At 37.2% G+C, this 27,468-nt stretch overlaps 2 protein-coding genes across 2 annotated transcripts in view; both read right to left on the minus strand.

Moving 5' to 3' along the window:
- Positions 1–10,677, minus strand: part of LOC131958924 (formin-like protein 1) — a 46,637-nt gene extending 35,960 nt beyond the window's left edge. The window contains exons 1-2 of the mRNA XM_059323996.1: positions 10,431–10,677; positions 9,047–9,493 (exon numbers count right to left, since the gene is read on the minus strand). Of these exons, the coding sequence (XP_059179979.1) occupies positions 9,047–9,199 (153 nt within the window). The 5' untranslated portion in view covers positions 9,200–9,493; positions 10,431–10,677. The remainder of the gene's footprint in view (positions 1–9,046; positions 9,494–10,430) is intronic.
- A 5,607-nt stretch (positions 10,678–16,284) lies between these two features.
- Positions 16,285–24,480, minus strand: ccr10 (chemokine (C-C motif) receptor 10). Its single transcript, XM_059324233.1, has 3 exons — positions 24,475–24,480; positions 24,182–24,356; positions 16,285–17,552 (listed from the first exon to the last, which is right to left on the minus strand). The coding sequence occupies exons 1-3, from the start codon at positions 24,478–24,480 to the stop codon at positions 16,402–16,404; spliced, it is 1,332 nt and encodes a 443-aa protein (XP_059180216.1). The 3' UTR covers positions 16,285–16,401.
- Between the last annotated feature and the right edge of the window lie 2,988 nt (positions 24,481–27,468).

Here is a 27,468-nt window from a genome sequence, read left to right on the forward strand (position 1 = left end):
TAGACTTAGTAGGCTGTTTTATCCTCATTGTAAGGCTGAGAATAAAGTTTCTGGCTCCATTACGACATTTTTTCTCTTTTTTTGGCCAACAGTGGCTCTTTAGTTAGTAAAAGTTTTGTCTAATAATAGACAAAAATACATTTCTGTCCAACAAATCTCTAAATATATGCTTTAGAGCAGCCTAATATCAATGTAGTGATATATTATATAAATAATAAAGGAAAAACGATTGTGTAGGTGTATTACATGATATACATAAAATCATACTAAAGTAACTTTAAACACTAACACTAATTGCCAATATGTAGCCTAAAACAGCTACATATGTCATACTGCTTGGATGGAAACATTTTTCTCATATCATCCACTTCATTGCTTTAATCATTTATTCATGTTTAATTTAAAGCACATGCTAAAATTATTTGTCATTGCGTTTCGGTTTCATGAGACAAAAGTTAGTTTGTAATGGTTCCAATCAAGGTTATTATAGTTAACGAAAACTAACGAAATAACTAGAATTGAAAAAACATTTTAGTTAACTGAAATAAAAATAAAAACAAGAGTTTTTAAGAAAACGATAACTAACTGAAACTGTATTGTGTGGTTAAACTAAAACTAACTAAAACTAACTAAAATTATAGTGAAAATGTCCTTAGTTTTCGTCTTTGTCAACTTTTTTCATACATAACCCAGTGTTTATTAGAAAGAGGGTTCTGTTAGTGAACATGAGCAAAACGGTAAATATATTTACTGAGACTGGGATGTCTACACTTGAACCAAAATTCGGAACACCCAGAACTGTAAGAGTTAATAACGTTATTGGGGCTTAGATGGATAAACCAAAGGAAATAAAGACTAAATTTATTATGACCTCTTTGAAGCTGGCACCCAACATATAGCCCATTACAAAAAAAACTAAAACTAACACTAAAACTAATAAAAACTAAACTAAAACTAAGCATTTTCAAGAAAAAAAAAACTAAACTAAAACTAGCAAACTCTCAAAACTCTCAAAACGAATTAAAACTGACTGAATTTGAAAACAAAAATTCACAACAAAATTAAAACTAATGAAAAATCCAAAACTATTATAACCTTGGCTCCAATTAAATAGGGGGCGCTGTCACAAAATACAAGGTTTCTAGAACTGCAGGTCTGAATCTGCTGTCTCCGGGTCTGCAGACAGACCCTCCTCGACCCCTGTGCTAAACCATATCTAAAATAATGAAATGCATATTAATGCATATTAATGTATATTAATGTCACTAATAATAGTAATATATGTTAAAACTGTCAGTGTGACTTTATGTGAACTTGTTAAGCAGGTGCAGACTGCTGATGCTCTCTGTGTCTCAGTCTGTAAATACAGTACACAAATGTACATTTGCAATTCCACCCACTGCCGTTTTCCCAGTTGGGAAATATGCAAAGTGTTATGTAAAACACTGAGGGAAAAGAGCTCCACGTTCATTTGGATATGACTCAAACATCGGAGAGCTATCTGAGTCACGTGTGCAGATTTCTGTGGCTTTGATATCGATTCTGTCAGTTTGAAAACACTGCAGTGGCTTCAGACACAACGAGCACAGTGTGGAGAGGAGCTGCTCACAGAAAAAGCTTTTTATCACACACACACACACACACACACACACACACAAACATACACACACGCACACACACACACTGCAAAAGTGTTCTTGTGAGAGTGTACGCACACATTATCCTCAAATCCACAGTCTGACACCTTCTCTCCCTCTGCAGAATGAGACCTGTGACAGTTTACACACACACACACACACACACACACACACGTCTTTATAGAGTTATAAGGGCCATGATCGTTGAGTTGTTTGTGAGGACCACCACTTCCCCTAGCCCAACACACACATTTCTATTAGGACCGTCCCTAAAATTCATACAGATGATCAATTAAGGCCTTTGGAGGCTATCCTAGCATTTTCTTTGTGAGGACCGTGCAAAATGTCCTCACAACTACAAATGTCCTCACAATGTTGGTGTTTTGCCAGGGGTTGGCCCTCAAAAATATATAAAGAAAAGCACACACACACAAACACACACACACACACACACACACACACACACATAAACAAACAAACACATATACACACACACACACACACAGACACACAGACACACACACAGACTGACACACACACACACACACACACTGGTTTGTATGCAGACTGAGTATCTTTATGTTTAACAGGAGATTTTCTTTGCCGACTCAGCAGAAACTGGAGGAGATGATCTATATTTGCTGGGATTCTCTGGTGATGGAGCAAAAAAAAAGCATGCGGGGAATTTGTTCGGTACGGGGCGGGGAGGAGGAATGAGTTCAGATGCTGCAGAGTGACGCCTGTTTCTGCACATAAAAGACGAACACACACACACACACACACACACACACACACGTACACACACACACACACACACACACACACACACACACACACTGCAGCTACACATGTGCTCCGGCAGGAAAACCTGCAGCAGTTGGCACAAGATTCACGCTGCTGTCACAGTAATTCACTGCTGTGGTCATCACACAACCCCAACACTACACACACACACACACACACACACACACACACACACACACACACACACACACAAACACAGTCATAATAAGTCTCATCAGTTAGTTTCATCAGGTATTTAAAGGTTTGCTACGAAACTTTTCCACATTAAAATTCTCCTTATTCTCCTTGCAAGAATCCTTGGCTTTTGTTTTACTTTTTACCTTTATTCTTTTATTTCCTTTTTAACTCTAACTCTGTTTTTAGGTTGAGTTTGTATAACTATTTTATTGTTTTTTTGTTTTTTAGCACACACACAGACACACACAGACACACACATGCAAATCATCCACTGCAGCACAGACTGAATTTACTCTGTGTACAATATGATCGTAAGTAAAAATAGCACATGCAAACATCTTCCTCCATGCAAAACAGGACATGAGAATAGTAAATACTGAGAACTGGATACAGTGTAAGAGGCAGGACCCTGTTCAATCCTATGAAAATGGCTGCATGAAAACTAAAAAAGTTTGACTTCTGAAAAAGTTTCTGGATCTTCTACATCAGTGGGAAACAAAGACTGAGCTCACTGTGTTTCCTTAAACCTCCTGTTGAAATATTCAGAGTTTATTCTGCACTGACTGTGAGTTTGATGCTCACATTGACTTATTACTGTTCACCTTCAGGAGGTAAGAGGGCTCACTGGAAATAATAAACCTCTGGAATGGTTTGGTGTTTCATGTTCAAATCACCAGAAACGTCCTGATCCAAAGACTCAGTGTCAGGGCCGTTCACGGCTTTTTTAACTAATCAGTATTGCTAAAATCAGCATATTGAGCTCATCGGGTTAAGGTTATTGAGCTCGTCCGACACATTTTCAGCTGTCGCACAGCTGTTTTTACCCTCCTATTGTCAAAACGTCAATATAGGTTGTGTGTACAGGCAGTGAAAAACGAGCTATGTGTCCGTATTTCACAGTCAGCTGACGTAGGAGTGATTGACAGCTAAAGCGAAGTTTAAAACGGAGGATTCAAGCAAACAAGCAGCAGTCTTTCACCCAGGAGAGCAGGGTTAGCATCCTGTGTAAAAACAAAATAAGCCATTTTTAACTGAAGTTACGTTGTTTACGTAAGTGAATCACGATTTCGAACGTAATTTACGTTTTTTACATAACTTGTAGTAGTCACATGACCCTTGTAACTACTTCTTTTTATGCATTTAGGTACATTTATTCACTGTTTAAACTGTCTTTCATAACGGCTACAAATGAACCCAATCAGTAGGCTAGATAAGGTGTTACGTACAGCATAACATAGACTTGCATCAGATTTCTCACATTCTCACATTAACGGCGATTGTTGTTTCAGTACCACGGACAGCTCACACGTAACAGAAAATGCGCAGATCGTAGCCTACGGCAACCAGTTAGTGTGGAAACCAGTAAGGACACAACACCAGCCTTTAGACTTCCTGTTGTCTCAGCCAATGTTTACTGGTACTGTTTACTGATACTGTTTAAGGTTGAGCTGCCAGCCGTTGTGAGACGGTCCGAGCCGCAAATATAACGACCACCCGTCTGCCCTACAAAGTCTAACTGCAGTAACTACGCAAAAGGTAAAACTGAGAAAAACTGCTTTAAAGTTTTTTAACTTGTTTTAACTGGCCAGCCAAATGGGTCATAGGTAGATAAGTGATATGACACTTATTTCTACATGTATTAATGATGTCATTTTTATGCTCAAAAATCATGATGATTTATTTGACCTTTGATCCCAAAAATTTAGTAACTGCATTGCTATAAAAGGTTCTAATGTTAGAGCACAAACAGAGCAGTAACAACAATGTTGTTGTCTTCTTTCAGCTTTTATATTTTGTTTTCAGTGAATAAACATTTTCAAATTGATCAGTGTATTTAAAAGGGTTTAACAACTCTATTAAAAGATGTGCCTATTTTAGACTTAATATTACAAAGAAATGTTATATTTTAGTCTTAATATAATTTTATCTCACTTTTTTACTTCATCACTATCTAGATAATAATTGCCTTTCAAAAAAACGTATTATTTATTATTTTATGTTTAAATTAGTATATATATCCAAATCAGACCATGGTAATTCACAATTACTGCTTGGTTTTGAGTTAGATTTTGTGGTTTTTATATAATTATTTCTCTGAAATGAAGCAAAATTGAAATCTAAAACTTTTTCACAAGATAAAACAGACATCAAGGAGTTCATTTTTAGTTATAACTCAATTTTGACCAAAAATGTAGTTACTGCAGTTAGACTTTGTAGGGCAGCCATGTCCGACTGGTCCCTCCTCCGCCCTCCATCATCATAAACAACACAACGCAGAGTTCAGGGGTGTGGAGAGGCTCCTCCCACACGGGCCGGGTTACAAATACATTACATTACTGGCTACGGGTCTGGACTACACTATTGTTTTGTTTTCTCAAGATCTCAAATTAATTATATCTTTATCTCGGGAAAACAACTGTCGTTTTTGCAAGTAAAGCAGCAATGTCCTTATAATGAAGCCCCAGGTCAAAATATTGCCGAACTAACTCCTAACGAGATCTTTCGAGATACTTTTCTCGTGCTCACGAGAAAAGTATCTCGTTCTCACCAGAAAGTATCTCGTGCTCACGGGAAACCAAAGTTTTATTTGATTTTCACCATGTCCCTTTAGGGGCTCCGTACAAAAAGTCTGGCATCACAAATGAGAAAATAAATAAATGTGAGACAAGGTGAATTAAGTTCATAAGTGAGTACAGGTATATGAAATAACTCAGGGTCATGTTTACTACATGATGACATCAGCTCCCAGTCTGATGATCAGACGGAAGAATTCAACTCATCACAGTGAGCCGTCCGGCCACATATCACACATAACTCACTGTCACACTCAGACTGTCGCTCCCTGTTATTGTTCTATCTGTGACCATGACGACACAAGGTCAGTCTGCCGTAACCAGGAGACAGATAACGGCTCAGAGAGAATCAGGTGAAGGTGGAGGAATGTTGCAAGCTGCTCAAATAAAGACTGAATCACTTTGTCAATGAGGCTTCCACTGTCGGGAAGGACCAGTTATGTTTTATCTGTGATGCATGATATGTTTCTATACTTGTTACTGCAGAAACGTTCAGCCCCGCCTCCACAAACTAAAGAGTCATTTTAAGACCACAAGTCCCCCCACAGAGCCCTGCAGCTGCAGAGAGGACTGTCTCCAGTTACAGGACACGGACAAAAGTATGTGGACGCCTCAACAATGCAACATATATATATATATATATTAGGGCCAGGACGTTAATTAAGATTAATTAATTACACAAAAATTAACGCGTTAAAAATTGACGCATTTTAATCGCACTTATTTTTGCACCGCGGAACGTTTCTCACTGGATGAGTTTCAGGAGGACCGATTATACTGGAGCACCAACTAGCGTTGATGAGTTCAGACAACAACAAACCACAGTGAACATGAAGGAAGAAGCTGCTGAGACGCTTTGGTTGGCCCCGTGGATGATGGGACATTTAGTTACAAAAAAGGAACGGATGGAAGCGTCGACAAGAGCATGGTTGTGTTGCTATGCAACAAGGAATTCACATATCACCGCAGCACATCGAGCCTCAAGTATCACCTCAATGCAAAACATATAGCAGGTAGCGGCTAGTGTGGTAGCTAGCATGGATTGTGTTTTACTTAAAAAACCAAAGTATTCTAGTTTACAGAAGGTCTACCTACCTATAGGCTACCTGAATTTATGAAATGTACTATATTTCTAAATATGCTATTGCTACACTTAATGGCAAAAATTGCACTGGTCTGTTGGACTTGAACAAATATAAACAATATTTTTCTTGCTTATGTATTCAGTCATTATTCAATGGTATACGAAAAATCCATGTGAAAAAAATTACTATATTACTAATTACTATATAAATTACTATAATGTGTGTGATTATTGATTATGCTTCAAAAAGCACACTATATACTATTCACCAAGCTTTTTGTTATTCTTCTGTTCCTTCTGTGTTTTTTTTCGGTTGACTACTCCTCCCAGAGTTTTGGTGATGATGATGATCCACCAACATGCACCCACAGCCTCATAAACCTCACCACTAACATAAAGAAATTCAAAATATTAATAAAACCACATTTATCAAAGTAATAAAACATGGTATATTTATAGATATATGATATGTGTTATTATAATGTATATGCTGTATAATGAATGTATATACAATATGATATGTATTATGTGTTAGTAGATTGTGTAATGATGTATATATATATATATATATATATATATATATATATATATATGTATGTATGTATATATATGATATGCAGAAATGTGTGTAATATGGATTAGTATGTGAATAATTAATATAATGAAGAATGAATGAAGCACAGTTAAGAAGTGTAAACGCTTACTCTGTTTTTGTTTTGTTTGGTGAAGCATATCGCTCACTTGTTATTTGTTTTTAGTTTTTTTTTAGTTTTAAATTTTTATAATGTTTATGTTTTGTGTTTTCAACTGTATATTTGATACTGTTGGACCCCGGGAAGAATAGCTGTGGCTTTGCTGCAGCTAATGGGGATCTAAACTAGACCGCCATGGTAAAAAGGAGGGAACATTTCTGGAGAAAAGCAGAGGTACCAGTTTCTTCTGATCGCTCTAAAAAATCAATTTCTTCATTTTTCTTCACAAAACACATATGTAGACGTTCAGGAAGAACTCAGAATGCACAAAGTGAAGTCGGTTCACTGATAGGAACGACGGTTTGGACAAAAATGCTTTCTGTTCGAGGAGAACTTTTTGCGGTTTCTTTTTGCTGTTTTTTCTGTTTTTCTTTGATCCACTGAGCTACAGGTGGCTGTGATGCACCAGGAAAGGCATTTCATGTAGAACTCCTCAGGATGCTTTCAGCACAAGATTATATACACAAAGAAGAAGCATGAAAATCTAAAATAAAAAGGTGCTGTTCTTCTTTAACACTTGCTGCTCGACTAAAGTGAGTAAATAAAAACCAGCGAAAGACTGTTGGATTGCTTTTTATAACACTGTGACGATGCAGTGTTTCAACCAGATCTGCAACCAGAACAACAGAATAACAGAGCGTCTGTCAGCACCACCCATAGACTCCCATGAGCATTTGTCACACACGTCATTCTATAGACACGTATGGTTCATCACCATTTAAACTCCACAAACTGTATCAAAACAACATCATTATTGTTTAGTTTCAGTTTGCAGGCATGTTTGTTGAGCTCTGATTGTTTTGGGTGACAAGTCTCAGTCACAGGTCCAGGTCAAGTTAAAGGCCACACAGGTCAGTCACGTTCTTCCAAACCAAACTGGTAAAAACACTTTTTTAGGACTTGGCTTTGTGCACGGGGGAAATATGTTGAAAAAGTAGAACTCCAAACACAAATTGTTGCCACAAACTGAATAAATATCTTTGCATGCTGCAGCATTAAGATTTCTCTTGATTTATCATATGCACAAGACACAAAAAGGATAAATATATATATATATATATATATATATATGTATATATGTATATATATATATATATATATATATAAAAATAGAAATAACAATAAAACAACCACAGGAAAAGACCAAGTCTTTTTTTTTTTTAAAGTTTAAAAGATTAACATTTAAAAGTTGATTTTGCGTGTCAAGATAGTCGCAGTTTGTTGTATTTTCCCCCCATTTTAAGCTCTTTTTTATTCTTTATTTTTATTCAGCTTTTTACAATATGAATAGAACAAAAATTAGAACATGGGGTGTTTTTATAAGGGGAAAAATACAATAATACTATTATAATAATTATATAATTATTTACTAAATTATTATTATAATTATTATAATAATAATATTCATGCCCAAACATAATAGAAAAAGATTTAAATTAAATAAAGGCATTATGGGGAAATATATAGTTGGTTGGATGATTTAGAAATTGTGTCATATAGCTATTGAATTTGATTTTTTATTTATTCTTTATGGTCAGCAATCGACTGAGATTGAACATACAGTTCTAATGTTTACATAGCTACTTAATTTATTTTTAATTATTCTTTATATTCTCAGTGTTTATATTTCTAGAATTGGAAGACAATGTTGTGATTAAACCTAAACTAAGTAGAGTTCAAGTGTGTTATAAACTCTCTGTAACATTTAACCTCCTCTGCAAGGATTTCTCATGTGATACAAGAGTGACACTTTATAAACTAGAAGCTGAACTTGAAGCTGTGGAGGTGAAAAGTTGCAGTTTGTGTTAAAGTGTAAACAGATCCTCACGGTTCCTCCTCCAGCCTGCAGAGCTAAATCTGCAGTAAGCTCCACATAAAGGACCTGTTATTTATCTTTCCACAGTGGCATTGTGTACCTGGCTCTGTGATAAGCTTCTCCTGACGACGTGCACATTTCCAACATATTCTACATTCTTGTTTCAGTGTTTGCCTCGTTGTGTTCCTTGAGTCTCCACTCACCAGCACGGCCCCGAAGCGCTGCTCCAGCTCGTCTCCTGGAGGCATCGGGAGCTTGGCGGAGCGTTTCTGGGAGCCGGTGGAGCCCGGAGGGGCCCCCACAGACCGGCCCTCCTTCCCCTGGGGCACCTCCATGCTTCCTGCTGCGTTTCCCATGATTGAAAATTCAAAAGATACAAAAACATACAAAAAATCCCCAGCTAAAAAGGTAAACAATAAAAAAAATCTTGTGTCTATAAAGTTCCTGTGGAGGCTGTGTTAGGCGCCGGCCTGTGACCTCTGGTTGTTTCCATGACCCCGCGCTGTAGCAGCTCATTACTCCTCCATATTCTCAAACGAGGAGAAAGCAGCGGGATGAAATCCAGCCCGGCCTCTGAACGAGCTCCTGGTGCATTATGAAACCCTAGAAAGAGGGAAGGGGATATCCTGAGAGTGACAGCAGAGTGACAGCTGAGCAGTGAAAGAGAAAAGGGGAGGAGGGAGAGTTCAGGGGCAGAGAAAAAAAGAAAAAGATTAATCAGGGAAGGTCTCACTTTTAGTTATTTATTTGTACTATGACCATTAAGATAAAACTAAACCATGTGTTTTTATTGACCAAAAAAAGACACAAAATGACCGAAAAGACAAAAAGTGATCAAAAAGACACAAAAGGATCATAAAAAGACAAAAAAATGACCAAAAAACACACAAAATGACCTAAAAAGACACAAAATGACCAAAAAAGACACAAAATGATCAAAAAAAGATATAAAATGATCAAATAAGATGTAAAATGAGCAAAAAAGATGCAAAATTACCAAAAAAGACACAAAATTACCAAAAAAAGATGTAAAATGACAAAAAAATCACACAAAAAAAGACACAAAATCACCCAAAAAGACAAAATGACCAGAAAAAGACAAAATATTACAAAAAAGATGTAAAATGACAAAAAAGACACAAAATGACAAAGAAAGATACAAAAGACACAAAAAGACATAAAATGACCAAAAAAGATATAAAATGATCAAAAAAAATGTAAAATTACAAAAAAGACACAAAATTACCAAAACATATGTAAAATGACAAAAAAGACACAAAAAGACACAAAATCACCAAAAAACCCACAAAATCACAGAAAAAGACACAAAACAGACACAAAACAGACACAAAAAGACAAAATATTACAAAAAAGATGTAAAATGACAAAAAAAAGACACAAAAAGACACAAAATCACCAAAAAAACCCCACAAAATCACAGAAAAAGACACAAAAAAGACACAAAATGACCACAAAAAGACAAAATATTACAAAAAAATATGTAAAATGACAAAAAAGACACAAAATGATAAAGAAAGACACAAAAAAGACACAAAATGGCCAAAGATTAACCAGGGAAGGTCTCACATCTGTGTCCCCCTCTGCACAGGTGGAAGAAGAACTCTGAGGAAACTAGTCGAGGAGGTGCAGAGCTCCTGGGCGGTGAGCCGGAGCGAGGCGGGAGCAGACCTCCATCTGCTGCTGGACGCTGCAGAGCTCCAGATCCAGAGGAGAGACAGGCAGAGAGGCAGAGATCCAGCAGGAAGCCTCGGTGTCTGTCCGGAGCAGGGACACAGAGAGAGACAGACGGCAGCAGAGGCTTCAGTCCCAACAGCAGACACACACACACACACACACACACATACATACACACACACACACACACACACACACACCGCTCAGCTCAGCTCAGCTCGCTGGGTCCTAGAGCCTCCATGTTCACATGTTTCTGACACAAGCTGAGTCTCAACTAGGCCTGTCATGATAATTACTATATCAACTTATCGTTCAATATTTACAATGGACACAATAGTTTTTTCTGGACTCAATAATTGCATGTTTGTTTTGCACACAGACTCCTCTTAAAGGAGCCATGCCACTCTTAAAGTGAGTTTTCATGCTCTTTTAGTGATACTGCAAATGTTTGACAGGCAGTGGAAATTGCAAAAAAAAATCTCCCAAAAAGCTATATATTACTTATAATATATAATAATATCATTTTTTATCTCAGTGCAATTTCTTTTAACAAAGCCAGATAGTCTATTTGATTTGTTTTGATTGTAGTTTATTTATGTATGTTTTATCTATCTAGGATGTTTTAATATTTATTTTCAAAATTTCAATTCCAATATTTAATATTCTTGAGATTTAAAAAAGTCATTGCTGTGGAAAAGGATGAACTCAACGATACTATACTATAGAGACAATGTCTTTTGGTTTAAAAGATTCACATTTATAATTAAATTTGCGTGTTAGGATAGTCACAGTTTATTGTATTTTCCCCCATTTTAAGCTCTTATCAGTCGTTTTTATTCTTTATTTTAATTTAATTTGAACAGAAATTAGAACATAGGGTGTTTTTTTAAAGGGAAAAATAAAGTTACAGTATTATAATAATTATATAATTATTAACTTAATAATAATAATAATAATAATAATAATAATAATAATAATAATAATATTCAAACCCAAACATATAGAAAAAGATTTAAATAAAATAAGGGCATTTTGGGGAAATTTGTCGGATGATTTAGTAATTGTGTCAGATGGCTTAAAATTAAAAAAAAAAAAAATCTTAACAGTCAACAATTGACTGATACTGAATTTACAGTTCTGACGATTACATAGGTATTTATTTTTTTTAATCATTATTTATTTTCTCAGTGTTTTGATTTCCAGAACAATGTTATACATGTATGTATAATAACATTAAATATTCTCTGTTTTTTTATTATAAGTCATATTGGTGCAAACTTAATTTTCATATTATTACTATTATTATTATTATTATTTGTGAATTTTTCCCCTTTTCCCCCATGGCTTACTGGGACACTTGAATTAAAGGTAAATATTGTGAATTTTATTAGAAAAATGTGTGTTTTAAACATAGTTTTTTAAAATGATTTTTACATTTTTAAAGGTTTTAAATGATGACAAGCCAAGATATCTGCCGTGAAATAAGCCCGTGTTACTATAGTTTTGATGAAGTTATTTCATATGTTTAATATGTGATATTGAAGCCAAAGTAAAGCAGGTGAGAATATATTTAAAGTAGTACTGGAGAGCATGAAGTTGGAGTCACAAACAGGAAACAGTGGCAGCTCAGAGCCTCATTCATTCCAACATGTTGCATCAGAAACTCATGAGACTCCACCAAACAGTGAAACAGTTGTAACTAAAGAGGCTCACACACTTAATCACAATCATAAGTTGTTTGGCAGCGATGACATCACGGCCAGCAGAGGCTCGGTGAGTAACGTGTTGTTGAGTGTTTCTGCAGACGTTAATAAGTCATGAGTGTCACACTGATACCTGTGTGTGTGTCTGACACACCTGCTAGCAGCTCACAGGACGCAACCAGGCGGGACACATTCAGAGGAGGAACGGCAGCCAATCAGAGAGCAGAGAGAGGAGGTCTGTGTGTGAGGTTTCCAACAGATACACACACAAACAAAACATGGGCGTTCAACAAACAGAGGACTTTCACCAGGAGGACAGGGTTCACACAAAAAGGACGTAAAATGACCAAAAAGATGTAAAATTACCCAAAACAGACACAAAATTACCCCCCCAAAAACACAAAATGACCCAAAAAGACACAAAGTGAACAAAAAATAGGCATTAACTGACTGAAAATGACAGAAAATGACCAAAAAAAGATGTAATATGACCTAAAAAGACACAAAATGACCAAAAAAAACCCCACAAAATGACCAAAAACCCCACAAAATGACCAAAAAAGATGTTAAAAAGGTCCAACAAAGACATGAAAATGACCGAAAAGATGTAAATTGACCAAAAAAGACTAAATTACCAAAAAAGACACAAAATGAAAAAACAACAACACAAAATGACCAAAAACCCCCACAAAATGACAAAAAAAGACTCAAAAATTACAAAATGACCCAAAAAGACGTAAAATGACCAAAAAAAAACCCCAAAATGAACAAAAAAAGACACAAGTACCAAAAAAAGATGTACAATTGCAGAAAAAGACACAAAATGACCACAAAAAAAACACAAAAGACCAAAAAAAGACACAAAATTACCAAAAAAGACAAAAAATGACCAACAAAAGCCACAGAATGAGAGCAGGAGAATGGTGTTGGTGTCTATGTAAAACAACATATTCACTGTTTGAATCAACTTGAATCTCCAAACAACTTCAGACAGTTTTGTGGAAAGATAAAAATAAAGATAAGAGATGTTCAACATTACTATGAAGCTTCTCTGTATCACCACCAGAATATTTAAAGACAGACTAGTTCACACTGACACCTGGTGGTTCAAACTTCACATTACAGCAGCAGAGCTCTGAACTCATTTCACACCTGAACATCCACAAGTTGGCTTCCTGTTTTCATTTAATAACTAGAGGTGAAATATGGAGATAAAATGAACTTAATGAGAGCACCGCTTACAAAATAATTTCAGTTATTTTGTTGTATTATGATCATTAAGGTAAAACTAACCAGTGCATTTTCATTGACCAAAAAAAGACACAAAATGACCAAAAAAAGACACAAAATGACCAAAAAAAGACACAAAATTGCAAAAAAGACACAAAATGACCAAAAAGACACAAAATGACCCAAAAAGACACAAAATTAATAAAAAAGAATATGTAAAATGACAAAAAAGCTAAAAAAGATTTTTAAAAAGACACAAAATGACCAAAAAGACACAAAATGACCATAAAAGACACAAAATTACAAAAGACACAAAATGACCAAAAAGACACAAAATGACCATAAAAGACACAAAATTACAAAAGACACAAAATGACCAAAAAAATATATAAAATGACCAAAAAAGACGTAAAATGATCCAAAAAGACACAAAACTTACAAAAAAGACATAAAATGGCCAAAAAAGATGAAAAATAACCAAAAAATACATAATATGACCAAAAAAGACATAAAATGACCAAAAAAGATGTAAAATTACAAAAAAAAGACATGAAGAAAGATGTAAAAAGTTCTTCAAAAGTTTTGTACAATTCCTTGATTTGTGGTAATTAACAGTATCTACGTAACGGTGTATTGCAATATTGTAATTTTACGTCCTATTTCTCATTAAATTTGAGTGTTTTACTGTCATTTTTAAAAACATTTTTTACAGTGTAAAATGGAAATATGTATATAAACACCAAAACAAACAATTATTATAACAGTCTTCAGCAGGTCACTGAATGACCAAACAACAAAGATAAATTCAAATAAAGTCTCATTATATAATAATAAATGACTCTAACATTGTTTATGATACAAAAAATATTATAATAATGTGCAACTGATCTATGAAAAATAACTTCTGCAGTTTTAAATGTGGAGAGAGGTCTAGTTTTGTGTTTGGGTCGGGGGTTGGTTAGAAATGAGGTCGTATCGGTTTGAGGTTTAAATGTTGATGTTGATGTAAATGGGACAGTGTGAGTGCAGACACAGCAGTCAGAGTCAAATCTACAAATATAAATAAACAGTATTATTGAGATGAGAGCAGACGGAAATCTGCTTAGTCACACTTTGTTTCAAAAGCCCGACACATAAACTGAGCCTGCATCACACGGCTTCAGTCTGACAGTCAAAACTCTTCTACCAGCAGCAGCGTGAAGCTTTTACAGGAAATTACAAAAAAACACAAATTGACCCCAAAAGATGCAAAAGTACCAAAAAAAGAGATAAAATAACCAAAAAGACACCGACCCCGACCTCATTTCTAACCAACCCCCGAGCCAAACACAAAACTATACCTCGCTCCACATTTAAAATGACCTAAAAAAGAAATTACCAAAGATAGAAAATTACCAAAAAAGACATAAAATGACAAAAAAAGACACAAAATTACCAAAACAAGACGTAAAATGAGCAAATAAAGACATAAAATGACAAAAAAAAAAGACACAAAATGTCTAAAATAGATGAATCTTTTACAGGATTTCAGTTCCCTGAAATGAAATCACACTGCTGCTGTCGTTACAGTCACACACGAGGCTCGGCTCAGTTACAACATCTGGGACTGACGAGCATCTGCTGCTGTCACCTGACGGCAGGAAACAACAAACAAAGAGTGATGAAACCGTCTGTGTGACTGTTTCTGACCATAATGTGACTAACGGTCAGTAGAGCAGGAGATCAGACTGCAGGACTGCTTGAGTAACAAATTAAATGTATTTAAAACACATGACGGGCACTAAAAAGCTCCAATGGTTTTATTTTAAATGTTTCAACTCAAACAGTCATATAAATATACATTTTGATTACAAGGCAGAACATAAAGACAACACTGCATTACACAGTAAAGACATGTTGGTTTATAACTAAAGAAATCTGACTTATAAAAACACTACAGACATCATGTGACAAATAGACACTGACAGTAACAACAAGACATCCACTGCTCCCATTATACATTTACAGGTTTATTATATATATATATACATATTATATGTCACTGTCAACATAAATCCTTCAAGCTTTTTATACATTGTATAGACATTTATAATAGGGGTGTAAATCACAACTTTTATCACAATAAAATATCACATCGGTACTTCAACGTTATTTCAATTTAATTCAATATGTACATCAATTTTTCTATGCACCATTTGTCATTTGGTCACTATTCACACACACATTCACACACTGGAGGCTGAAGCTGCCCTACCAGTCTCCTGCCACCATCAGAAAATATTCATTCACACAACGATCACACAACATCAGGTTTCTTCGTGAACTGCCGTGGTAAATGGACCTAAATGGACCTGCACTTATAAAGCAATTTTCTAGACGCTTTGCAACCACTCAAAGCGCTTCATACTACAGACTGCACTCATTCACCCATTCACACACACATTCAGGGATCGAACCACCAACCCTCCGATCGGTGGGCAACCCGCTCTACCAACTGAGCCACAGCCGCCCCAAGCTTACAGCACCTCGGGTTGTCATGATACTAAAATTTTACCTCGATACCAATACTCAGGAAAAATATTCGATACTCGATACCATTTTCGATACCACCAGGATAAAAACAAAGACCCCAAAATTTAACAGAAATATTTTTATCAGAACAGAACCACAGGTTAAATATTTATAATAAAAAACAGTTGTGCAAAAAGAAACTGCAACTATGATAACAAGCTTCAGATACTCGATGCTTTTGAAGATGAGTATCGTATCCGGATACAACGTTTTAGTATCGATACTTTTTTGAGTATCGATACTTTTGACAACCCTAACAGCACCTGGTATTCCCAGGCAGTCTCCCGTACAAATGACAAATGGTCAAAGACCGAACCATCGGCCTCCAGACCAGTGGGCGGCCACTCCACCAGCAGATCTTATTTGGTTACTGGAAACTGAAACTTGGTGGGTACGGTCTCGTAGCTGGAGTAGCTGGGTTCGGGGGATGTTGGGGAGAAGGAGATCATTTTGGAAGCGGGAGAAGAGAGGGAGATGGAGGTGGAGCTGAGGCTGTGCGGCGGCAGGCCGAGGCCGCAGTGGCAGCCCGAGTCCCGGATCAGCTTCAGCACGTCGTTACGGAAACGCACGCCGACCAGGGCGTAGAGGATGGGGTTGAGGCAGCAGCGGGTGTACGCCAAAGTGCAGGTGATGTACTCTATCAGCAGGTTGCAGAACTGGCCCGCCATCTTGCAGGACAGCACCACCGTGTACGGCAGCTGGAACAGCAGGAACACCAGCACCAGGGCCACCATCAGCTTCAGGGTGCGCTGCCGGTGCCACTGCTTCCCGCGGCGGTTGGCGTTCCCCTCCCACAACACCCGCGCTATCAGAGAGTAGCACGTCACCATGACAACCAAGGACAGGCAGAAGATGCCGATGATGGCCCCGTTGGTGGCCATCTTCACTCTCCTGTTTGCGATCATGCCGCAGAAGAAGTCCGACACGCCGGAGTAGAGAATCTCCGGGAGGCTGAGGAGCACCGCCACCAGCCACACGCCCGCCGCAGCCGCTATCCCGATGCTGAGGATCTGACTGCGCAGCCGGAGCATGTCCTGGGCGCGCGCTACCACCATGTAGCGGTCCACGCTGATGCAGGCGAGCAGCAGCAGGCCGCTGTAGGTGTTGATGGCGTAGCAGGCCCGCGTGGCCCTGCAGAGCTCCACGGGGAGGACCCAGCCCAGCTGCGTGTCCACGGCCTGCAGCGGCAGCGTCAGCAGCAGCAGCAGGTCGGCCAGCGCCAGGTGGAACAGGAAGACGTCCGTCATGGAGCGCAGACGCAGCCGGCGGTACAGAGCGAAGGTGGCGATCACCAGGCAGTTCCCCACCACGCCCAGCAGGAAGATCACGCAGAACACGCACGTCTGGAACGTCTTGATGGTCAACTCGTGGTCTCCGGCCTCGCACGGCGAGGGCAGGTCCAGCAGGTAAAAGTCTCCCGAGTCTGAGATGTTACTTCCATTCCAGAACGAGAAGTTGTCGTAGATGTCAAAATCATAGTAGCCGCTGTCAGAGCTGCTGAAAGCCATCGCTGCAGGGAAGATGAAGAGAAGCAAATCATTTATTTTGTAATGAGAGAGATGATTAAAAAAAATACTCGTCATAACTAAACTATAAATGTTTCTCTTTCTGTCACAGCAAAAATAGCTGATAAGAGTTTAATTTAAGAGCTGATATCTAGACATTTAACATGGTTTTCTTGATAATGATTTTGGTTATTATCAAGAATGTTTCCATGACTGTAGATGTAAAAATGACTAAAAAAGTCACAAAATTACAAGAATGGATGTAAAAATCACAAAATACACAAATTTGATGTCTTTTATTGATAATGATTTTGGTTATTATCAAGAAAACCATGTTAAATGTCTAGATATCAGCTCTTAAATTAAACTCTTATCAGTTTTTGTTGTTGTCATTATATTTCTCCAAACAAATGTACCTTTAGTTGTACCAGGCATTAAAATGAACAAGAAATTGAAGAAAACAAGGCTGGTCTGATAATTTTCCAATAACTGTATGTTTAAGAAGAGTATAGAAATACATGTGATAAGAACATGTGATTGGTTGATTCATTTTACTTTTTGTATGCTTTTTTCTATGACTTTTCTTTTCAATGTGCCAATAAAAAAAAACAAATCTATATAAATAAAGCAGGAGCCAAAAGAAAAGTGGTGGCTGTCGAAAATAAGAAAGATTTTAAATTCATAGAACGACGTCTGAAACTTGACTTATGAATATTCTTTTGAAAAACATTTAAGCCACCTTCTGCACAGGCATGGTGCAATTTCGTGGGCAATGCGGTAAATTCATGCAACAGCATTAGTTTTGCAGGACCACTTGTGTTTAGCAGAGATGTGTTGATATGGCGTGTGGAAGTAGTTCAGTCTGACTGATGAAATCTTATACTACGACCAAAACCAAAATGTCAGGATGGTTGAGGGAAGTTTTGTGGTTGAGGTGAAAACCCATGAAAATGTGTCATGTATTTGTATGTGTTATGGTGGAAGTGTGCAGCATGGGCCAAGGAAGAACCTACCACACAAATAACTGTTCACTTTAATTATAATTGTGAAATAGGGTGAGGCCTCAGCAGAAGTCTGTAATCTGACAATCTGCAATTTCATGTGTGTTATCTTTGAAAAAATGCATGTTTAAAAAGGGGAAGCAACAGTTTGCAAGTAATCCAGTGTAACTGATAATTTTCAAAACAAGTCAGTTATTTAACCCTTGTGTTGTCTTACTGGTCAAAGTCGACCTGCCACTAGGAAACGCCCCTTTATGATTCATTTCAACTTGAAATGAAATTACTTTTCCTAGAAAGAATTTTCTTAAATCCCCCATTACCTTTGTTCATATTTCCATGAAAGCTGCACACCAATAAGGTACAAATCTTGTCTTAGGGGTCATAAAAACCAAGCATGCATGTAAAAAATGATGCTTACACCTATGCACTAGCTTAAGTTATGAAAATAAACTCCTACTTCAGTGGTAAACTAAGTAGTAAACAAATAATGACATGCAGGGCAGGAATTTGTGCCCTTGAAAAACATATCTGCCCTGAGGCCCGGTGGTCTTGATGCCCCGCCCCACTGCCCCAGTTGGTTTTGCGGTTTTCTAATCTGCCTCTTTCCTGTCAACACAGCTTTGACACCTGCGTCTGCATCTTTTGATGACCTTCATCAACAGTGGTGGCTTAAAAATCGTAGAATTTTACTTCTTTCTCAGTGGCCGGTTTCGTCTCCACTCTAAAATAAAATAATGAGAAGATAGCAACACTTTTATATCGATGTCTCGGATCACATTTCTTTGCATATTAAGCCAAAGATCGTACAAAGCCGGTTAGATAATGTCAGAGCTTTGTGTAAGTGACACCCTAAAGGAGTCCCACTGGGTCCAGTCCTCCTTGGTCCACTATTATTTACATTATCTATTAGTAATAGCATTATTCCTATATATTCTAATGTCCGTTATTATGCAGATGACACGATGTTGTGTGGCACTTGGCATCAACTCTAACTCTCTCATCATTTGTATCTAGATACCAACAATTGATACTAAAATTAAAATTTGATTTAAAACATAATAGGACTGAAACAGTACTAGTCATTCAACATTAAGTGTTTGAACCATTGAAACAGAATTAGTTGTTTAACATATTTGTTGGACTATGGAAACGCTGTACACATTCACACTCCCGTTTGATTCAAGCCAGGCATGAACCGCTCGGACGGGCTATAATGACAGTTCGACACGAATCTATCACTGGCTTTTTGGGTCCAAGGGCTACAGACAGTTTGTGAGACGAGCCCCAAACTCTGAATTCAAGCCACAGTACACAGTGAAGACAGTGAAGCATGGTGGTGCAGCATCATGATATGGGCATGTTTCTCCTACTGTGGTGTTGGGCCTATTTATCACATACCAGGGATCATGGATCAGTTTGCATATGTCAAAATACTTGAAGAGGTCATGTTGCCTTATGCTGAAGAGGACATGCCCTTGAAATGGGTGTTTCAACAAGACAATGACCCCAAACAAACTAGGAAACGAGCAAAATCTTGGTTCCAAACCAACAACATTGATGTTATGGAGTGGCCAGCCCAATCTGAAGCAAAACCAAGAAATGTAAATGAATTGTGGAATGTTGTTAAAGAATCTTGGAGTGGAATAACAGCTGAAAGGCGCCACAAGTTGGTTGACTCCATGCCACACAGATGTGAAGCAGTTATAAAAAACTGTGGTCATAAAACTAAATATTAGTTTAGTGATTCACAGGATTGCTAAATCCTAGAAACAAAAAAAGTTTCTACAAAATAGTTTTGAGTTTGTAAAGTCAACGGCAGACACTGCTATTTTTTTAACACACCCCTTTCAACTAATTGCCCAATTGCACAGCCTTAAGAGCATGTATATCACGAATGCTGGGTCTTTTTGGTTTTCTGAGAATCTACTGCACCTACTGGTAAATTGTTTGCCATGTAGCAATGAGAAGTATACTAAAAACCTGGATTGATCTGGTTAGTCACACTGGACTGCTGTTATTTTGAACACTACTGTAGGAGCAGAAAACAACCTAAACACTGCACTGAATCATGTCTGTGATGATGTTTATGAGTCATTCTGAGCTTCTACAAAATGCCAAAGTGATGCCAACTTGCGTGAGGACTGATTGTAAAGTAAAAACATGCAGAGCTCTGACAGGCACCTCGTCTGATTTTGGGCAGAATACTCTACTTGATGTCACGATATGAGGAAGTTGAAAGTGAGAGACCTGCAGCTCTGCTCTCACTCTGACTGAGCGGCTGTGATATGTACTCATCTCTGTCGGGGTTGCGTGCCACTGGCAGCAGGTCGTTGGCACAGGGGAAACTGTAGGCAGCTCTCAGAGCCACAAATCAGTCAGTGTCGCGTGCTAACAGCCCTTATAGACAGTTTCCACAATCACCTTTTATCATTCAGCCTCCACTCTGTATGTGGCTCTGCATGACTGAGCCTGCTGCTCAGATTATGTATCTTATTTTCTAAAGTATCTTTGTTCTAAGCTGTTTATTTGATGGTGGAGACATTAAGGAGTTTCCCTCACAGGTAAGAGGAAAACATCTTGTTGACAGTCTTGTAAGCAGGGCGGCTCCGCCATGTATCTGATTCATTTAATTTATTTCAGTCACACATTTGGCTTTTTATGTTATAAACTTTTTATTTTTCCTGATGTGGAAGTCAGCTGTACTAGTTTTATCCAACGGTGGTTTTTGAAAAAGATGATACGGACGAACAAAACTAATTGTGATTTTAATTCTGATTTTCTAAAATATGAACAAAGCAATAATTTAGTTTGTAGATAAATGCATATTCAGTTATACGGTCTTCAAAGTTGAGTTAAAAACATTTACGTTAACTTTACACATGCTTTCCATTAAGTCGAAAAGCATGATCAAATTAATAATAATAATAATAATAATAATAATAATAATAATAATAATACATTTAATTTATAAGCGCCTTTCTAACACTCAAGGACACTGAACAATGATTAAAACTTAGACAAAAAATATAGAATATGTCTTATATTGCGCAGCTGAAGCATAAAAAGGGAAATTTCTTCCTACAGAGAGTCTGATCTGAGTCATGGCGGGCTTTTGTTGCAGCCCAAGCTGCTAGACAGTTTTAATCAATGTTGTGATCCACCAACTGTTTCACTGATAAGCCTCTTTGTTGCACGGCAGGTTACAACAAGGCAATATCTGTGCAATTTCAAGTACTAATAAAACTTAAAATTCGTAGAATTTTAGTCCACAGCGATGCTCCTTTCTTAGCTCAGATAATAAGCAACACTTTCCATATAAACGGCTCGGATCACATTTCTTTGCATTTTAAATCAAAGATGGTACAAAGCCTGTTAGATGATGTCGGAGCTTACCGTTAATGTAGCCCTAATGTAAAAAAGGCACTGGGTCCAGTCCTTGGTCCACAATAAATTACATTATCTATAAATAATTGCATTATTCCTATATATTCTAATGTCCGTTATTATGCAGATGACAAGATATTGTGTGCCGCTCAGTTTCAGCTCTCGCTCTCTCATCAATCGTATTTATATGCCAAGTATTCATACTAAAATTAAAATCTGATTTTAAAAAATAATTGGAATGAAACAGGACTAGTCATTCAACATTCAGCGTTTAAACCACTGAAGGTGAAGTAGTTTTTGAAGTTGTTTAACATTTTTTGGTTGGACTATGGGGACTTTTTACACTCCCCCGCCGCCACTAAACCTCTAATACTGTCGTTTTTATTACTGTCGCCAAGCTCACAAACATTTTTACTCTCTGTATCGCAATCTTGGACAATTGTCATATCTGAAAGGATATAAATAATTTTTTTTATCACCATCACCTAATTATCCAATGTTTATAATTCTAATTGTTTCCAAATATTATTTTATATATTATAATATATATTTGTTAATTTATTTTCTGGTGAACAAATCTTCATTTTTTTTTAATTTATAACGAAATGAGTGGTAGAAAAAGTCTGACAAATGTTTTTGTCTTTCATCATCTCAAAATCCTCCGAGATCAAAGTCTGTTCTCAGTTCAGAAAGATTGCTTCGTGTTTTTTATCTGTGTTGGCTTTTTAATGTTGGTGTTCGACTGTGCTGGAGATTTAAGGTTACGCTAAATCTCAATCATTTCAGCACTGCAGCATATTTGTCTCTATTTCTCTTGAAAAACAGGTTTCAGTGAGCTCTGATGCACCTCATGAAATAGTTCTGTTAGATTTTATATGTTTTTGTGCTCCACTGAATCATTTCCCGTCTGTACTCACAGACAATATAAGCAAATATCAACTCCTTTGTACTCAGGTTGAAAGTGAGATCTTGTCTAGCTACCAGGTCTGTTGTTGCACAGTTTGAGTGGGTAGTAAATATATATTTCAGTCATTTTTCTCTGGTGTTTGTGACAGTGGTGTCAGGTGGGAAACCATCCTCTGTACGATCAGCAGCGTCACATGTCTGCAGCCGGTTTCATTTCTGCTTTTACTGTAGCAGCTGGGCTGAATATTCAGACTTTATTACTCTTGTTACACACATAATAATAGAAAATAATCTCTTTAATATTCTGTTAGTAGAACTGAAATAAGGAAATCATTATGTTTGCATTTTTACAAAGAAAGAAGGGATGTGAAACCGTTCTTGCATATATAGAATATGTATTGTGAATATGAGTCATCATGTGGTCTAACTGTGTGAAGATACAGCATGACATCATATTAAACTGAATATATTTGGGGTTTGGACAGTCAAAACCTTACTTTAGACTTTTTTCACTGTATTCTGACATTTTATGGACCGAAGGATTGATCGGGGAAATAATTCTGAGATTATTTGATAATTTAAATAATAGTTAGTTGTAGCCCTAGATTTAATACAGGGGACTATCTGCAAAATGAGGGTATATATAAAAAATTAAATATATTTTATTAATTACATAAACATATCAATAATAAACATATGAATCCCTCAAATGTTCAAACTGTAATCCTTACTGTACACCTACTTCTGCAGCCCCCCGTATTAGTGAGTAATGTCATTAAAACACTTATATGTTGAAATGCATAAAAATGTGAAAAATGATTAGTGTGATTTAGGTACTGTTACAAACATATCATAATTTGCATCATTTATAATGTGAAATATAATATATTTGTAATGTTCTGCATCATTTATAATGTCACGCGACCCGAGTGCGGATAAGCGGATAAGGATAATGAATGAATGAATCATTTATAATGTTAATTATACTTCATAATCATGCTCCATATACAATCATGGAAAAAATCATTGGACCACTCTTGTTTTCTTCAATTTATTGTTCATTTTAATGCCTGGTACAACTAAAGGTAACTTTGTTTGGACAAATATAATGATAACAACAAAAATAGCTGATAAGAGTTTAATTTAAGAGCTGATATGTAGACATTTTTCATGATTTTCTTCATAATAACCAAAATCATTATCAAGAAAGCCATGAAAAAGGCTAGATATCAGCTCTTAAATTAAAGAATTGGTGGTCTAATATTTTTTTCCATGACAAAACAATTAAATCTGTTTTTTCTGTTTTCTTTAATCTTAATTTGCGTGTGCCCAGCTTGTCTTACCTGAGCTGTCTGAGGCGTTACGCATGTCCCAGGTCCTCCTCCTGTGTGTGAGGTGGAGACTTGAGAAGCTGGCAATCTTTAAAAGCAGCCTGGTAGCACCTCCAGCCAATGGCAGCAGCTCTGAGTTGTGCTGACCTCGCTGTACCCCCCTGGGCTGGTTGTTTGTCACCAGGAGCTACTGAGACATGTGATGCAGCACTGTCATGCCTCTGAGGCTCACTCTGTGGGCTGTAAGGACCTAAATCTGATCAAGACAAGGCTAAATGTTTTTGCAACCAACAGATGTTTATTACCATCATCACTGCAATCACCCTGCATGCATCTGTCACTGCTCGTGCAGAGATTTTGAGATAATGTATTAAGTGCAAATGTTTCTGGATCTATAATGACACTGTTACTGCACTCTACATGAGACAATATTTGACAAAAAACTAAATCTGTTTTAAATAAGAGGAAACTGATCTGTGAGATGCAGAGAACGTGCCCACAGCACCCAGCTGCAGGTTCAACAGGCGGACAGAACGTGCAGGAACATGTCGGGGTGTAACTGCTGACTGCTGCCAAAACCAGTTCACAACCTCTCCTTGACCTCTTTTGAGGTTATATGACTCCTCGGTGTCAAACTGATTCAAACTCTGGAGAATCAGTTGTTAAAACCACACAGAGGGGAGTGTTCACATCTAACAAATCAAAGTTAACTTCTCCATAACTCAATTTGTCGTTTGTTCTATAAAAAGGTCAGAAAATGGCAACAAATGGTGATCAGATCTTCCAGGAGTGAAGCATGACTCCTTTGTCTTCTTATTCATCAGACCAACAGTCCAAAACCCAGAAAAAATTACTTTATAATGATATAAAAACAACTGGAAATGCTCCTACATAACTGATTTCCTCAGTAGTTACTGTACATTTACACTGAGAGCATAGATGGGAGTAGAAAAAGCCCACATTTTGTCTTTTTACAGTTTAGATATCAGGAGGTTGTAAAGAGGAGGCTGTAACCTGGAGATGGTCATTTTATGGTAAAACGACTCTACTAGACTTTCGAAATGTTACTGGACTGAATTAATAATATCAAGTGATAGTTAACAAGTTATTTCACGAGGAGAGTTGACTCTCGGACGTCTCTTTTCCAATGTTATTCTATGGGAAATAGTCTTTCTGGGCCCAATGGCTTCACATGACCGACCTGGAAACTGTAGTTCCACCATTTGGCCACTAGGGAAAACTGGCTTCAAAGTGGTGCTTCTCCTGGGGGCTTGTGTGAGGAATATGATATCAAAACCAATGTAAGCAAGTTCTCTAAGGAGCTAAGATAGAAGCTAATTTATGGAGCCAGTAAAAAGTCATAGAAAAGGTTAAAGGTGAGGAATTAGAGAGTTAGTAAACTAGTCAACAAAGTGGTAAGAGTGATAACACTGATTACAGATTGTACAGACAGAGAAGGATACAGATTTGCCTTGAGATATTCATATAAACCATACTCTCACTTAGTCCTGCCTCCAAAACGCAGACTGGCCAATCATGGTGTATAGAGGTGGGGGAAATAACGATACAGCATAGTATCGCGATATTATATTGATTCATGACCGGCAACTATCGATGTTTATCGTTCTAATGGCTCTTGAGGACGTACCGCCTCACTTTTAGGAATGTACTAGAAATACTGGTATCATATGAAACTAGAAGATCGAAGGAATCTATAGGCACCAGTGTGTCAGGACATCGTGTTGGGGGGTTGTCGAAACAACGCTGCAAAGTGCGGCTATTTGTTGATGTGTCATGGTGATTTTCAAAATATTCATGTGACACTGATTGGACAAAACAATTCTTGATTGAATTTAATTTTGTGGACACAAAATGCAGTGAAACACTTAAATAGCAATATATTGTATCGCAATACTAAAAACACGTCGCAAAATGCTTAAAATCGCAATTATATATTATCGTGACTCAAGTTTCAGGATAAAATTGTATCGTGACTCAAGTATCAGGATAAAATTGTATCGTGACTCAAGTATCAGGATAAAATCGTATCGTGACTCAAGTATCAGGAAAAAATCGTATCGTGACTCAAGTATCAGGATAAAATCATATCGTGACTCAAGTATCAGGATAAAATCGTATCGTGACTCAAGTATCAGGATAAAATCGTATCGTGACTCAAGTATCAGGATAAAATCGTATCGTGACTCAAGTATGAGGATAAATTCGTATCGTGACTCGAGCATCAGGGTAAAATCGTATAGTGACTCAAGTATCGGAAAAATATTGGAAAATCGTATCGTAACTCAAGTATGGGGATAAAATCGTACCGTGGGGCCTCTAATAGTGTAGTGCAGCACAATGTTGTGTTTTGTTTACTCAACAGAAATTCACAGCATCATCTCCAGCAAGACGGTGGCGGAGGAAAGCCTAAAAACATAAATATGAGTTGTACTTTGCTGCCTGGATTGTCGTTTTTGAGGGGAGACCGGTCTTGAAATTCAGGAAAGAGGTGAAAGAAATTATAGAGATTAATATGTCAAATAAATAACGGTGAATATTCCCAGTATCTTCAGTGGGTGATAGACATTAGTGGGTTTTTTCGAGTGTGTGCATGTGTGTGTGGGTGTTTGAACTTGTGCCTTATTAACCCGCTGCACTAATTCTGGGTGCAAAGCTGCAAAGAGCATCAAGCCGCAGATTGTTTCAGCTGATGGGAACTGTTGGCATGAGGACACCTGGGCACAGTTGTTGACAGCTCCTGATCCTCGCTGTGGTTGACTTAATCTCAGATTTAATTCGACCCCGCTTGCTTGTTTGTGTGTGTGGTTGTTGTATACTGATGTGAAAGCGGTGACCCAGTATTCAACCTGTGAACAAACACTGGCGGATTGGCTCCGCCTCCCACTCAAACCAAGCTTTTCTCAGAACTAACAGACGAGATCTTTATTTTTTTACATCCAAATGTTTATCATTCTCGTTCTGACTATTGTTTAAATTTTGTCTGAGCTGTTAGATGTTTATCAATGCTTCAAAGATGATTAACATGCCATTAATCAGAGCAATATTTGCATTATAATAATCTATCACGTCATTAACTTTAGGATTTTTGCATTTGTAAATAAGTTCTGTCCTGCGTAAATGCCTCATAAATCATTTATAAAGTAATAAAATCACATATTTGCCATGAACAAGATTATTAATTACATCAAAGAAAACCTGTTCTGAATTAACTAGAAAGTTGCAATAAAATTATTAAAAATGTATTATGAATTTATACTGAGCCTAAAATCTGAAATGCT

This window comes from Centropristis striata, chromosome 21 (genome assembly GCF_030273125.1).
Source record: "Centropristis striata isolate RG_2023a ecotype Rhode Island chromosome 21, C.striata_1.0, whole genome shotgun sequence".
In the NCBI taxonomy this organism is placed as follows: domain Eukaryota; kingdom Metazoa; phylum Chordata; class Actinopteri; order Perciformes; family Serranidae; genus Centropristis; species Centropristis striata.

What these genes read in the sequence shown, in the direction of transcription:
- ccr10 (XM_059324233.1), bottom strand. An exon ending in TAACGCCTCAGACAGCTCAG is followed by an intron (nt 17,553 to 24,181) that starts GTAAGACAAGCT and finishes TCTTCCCTGCAG; the next exon opens with CGATGGCTTTCAGCAGCTCT.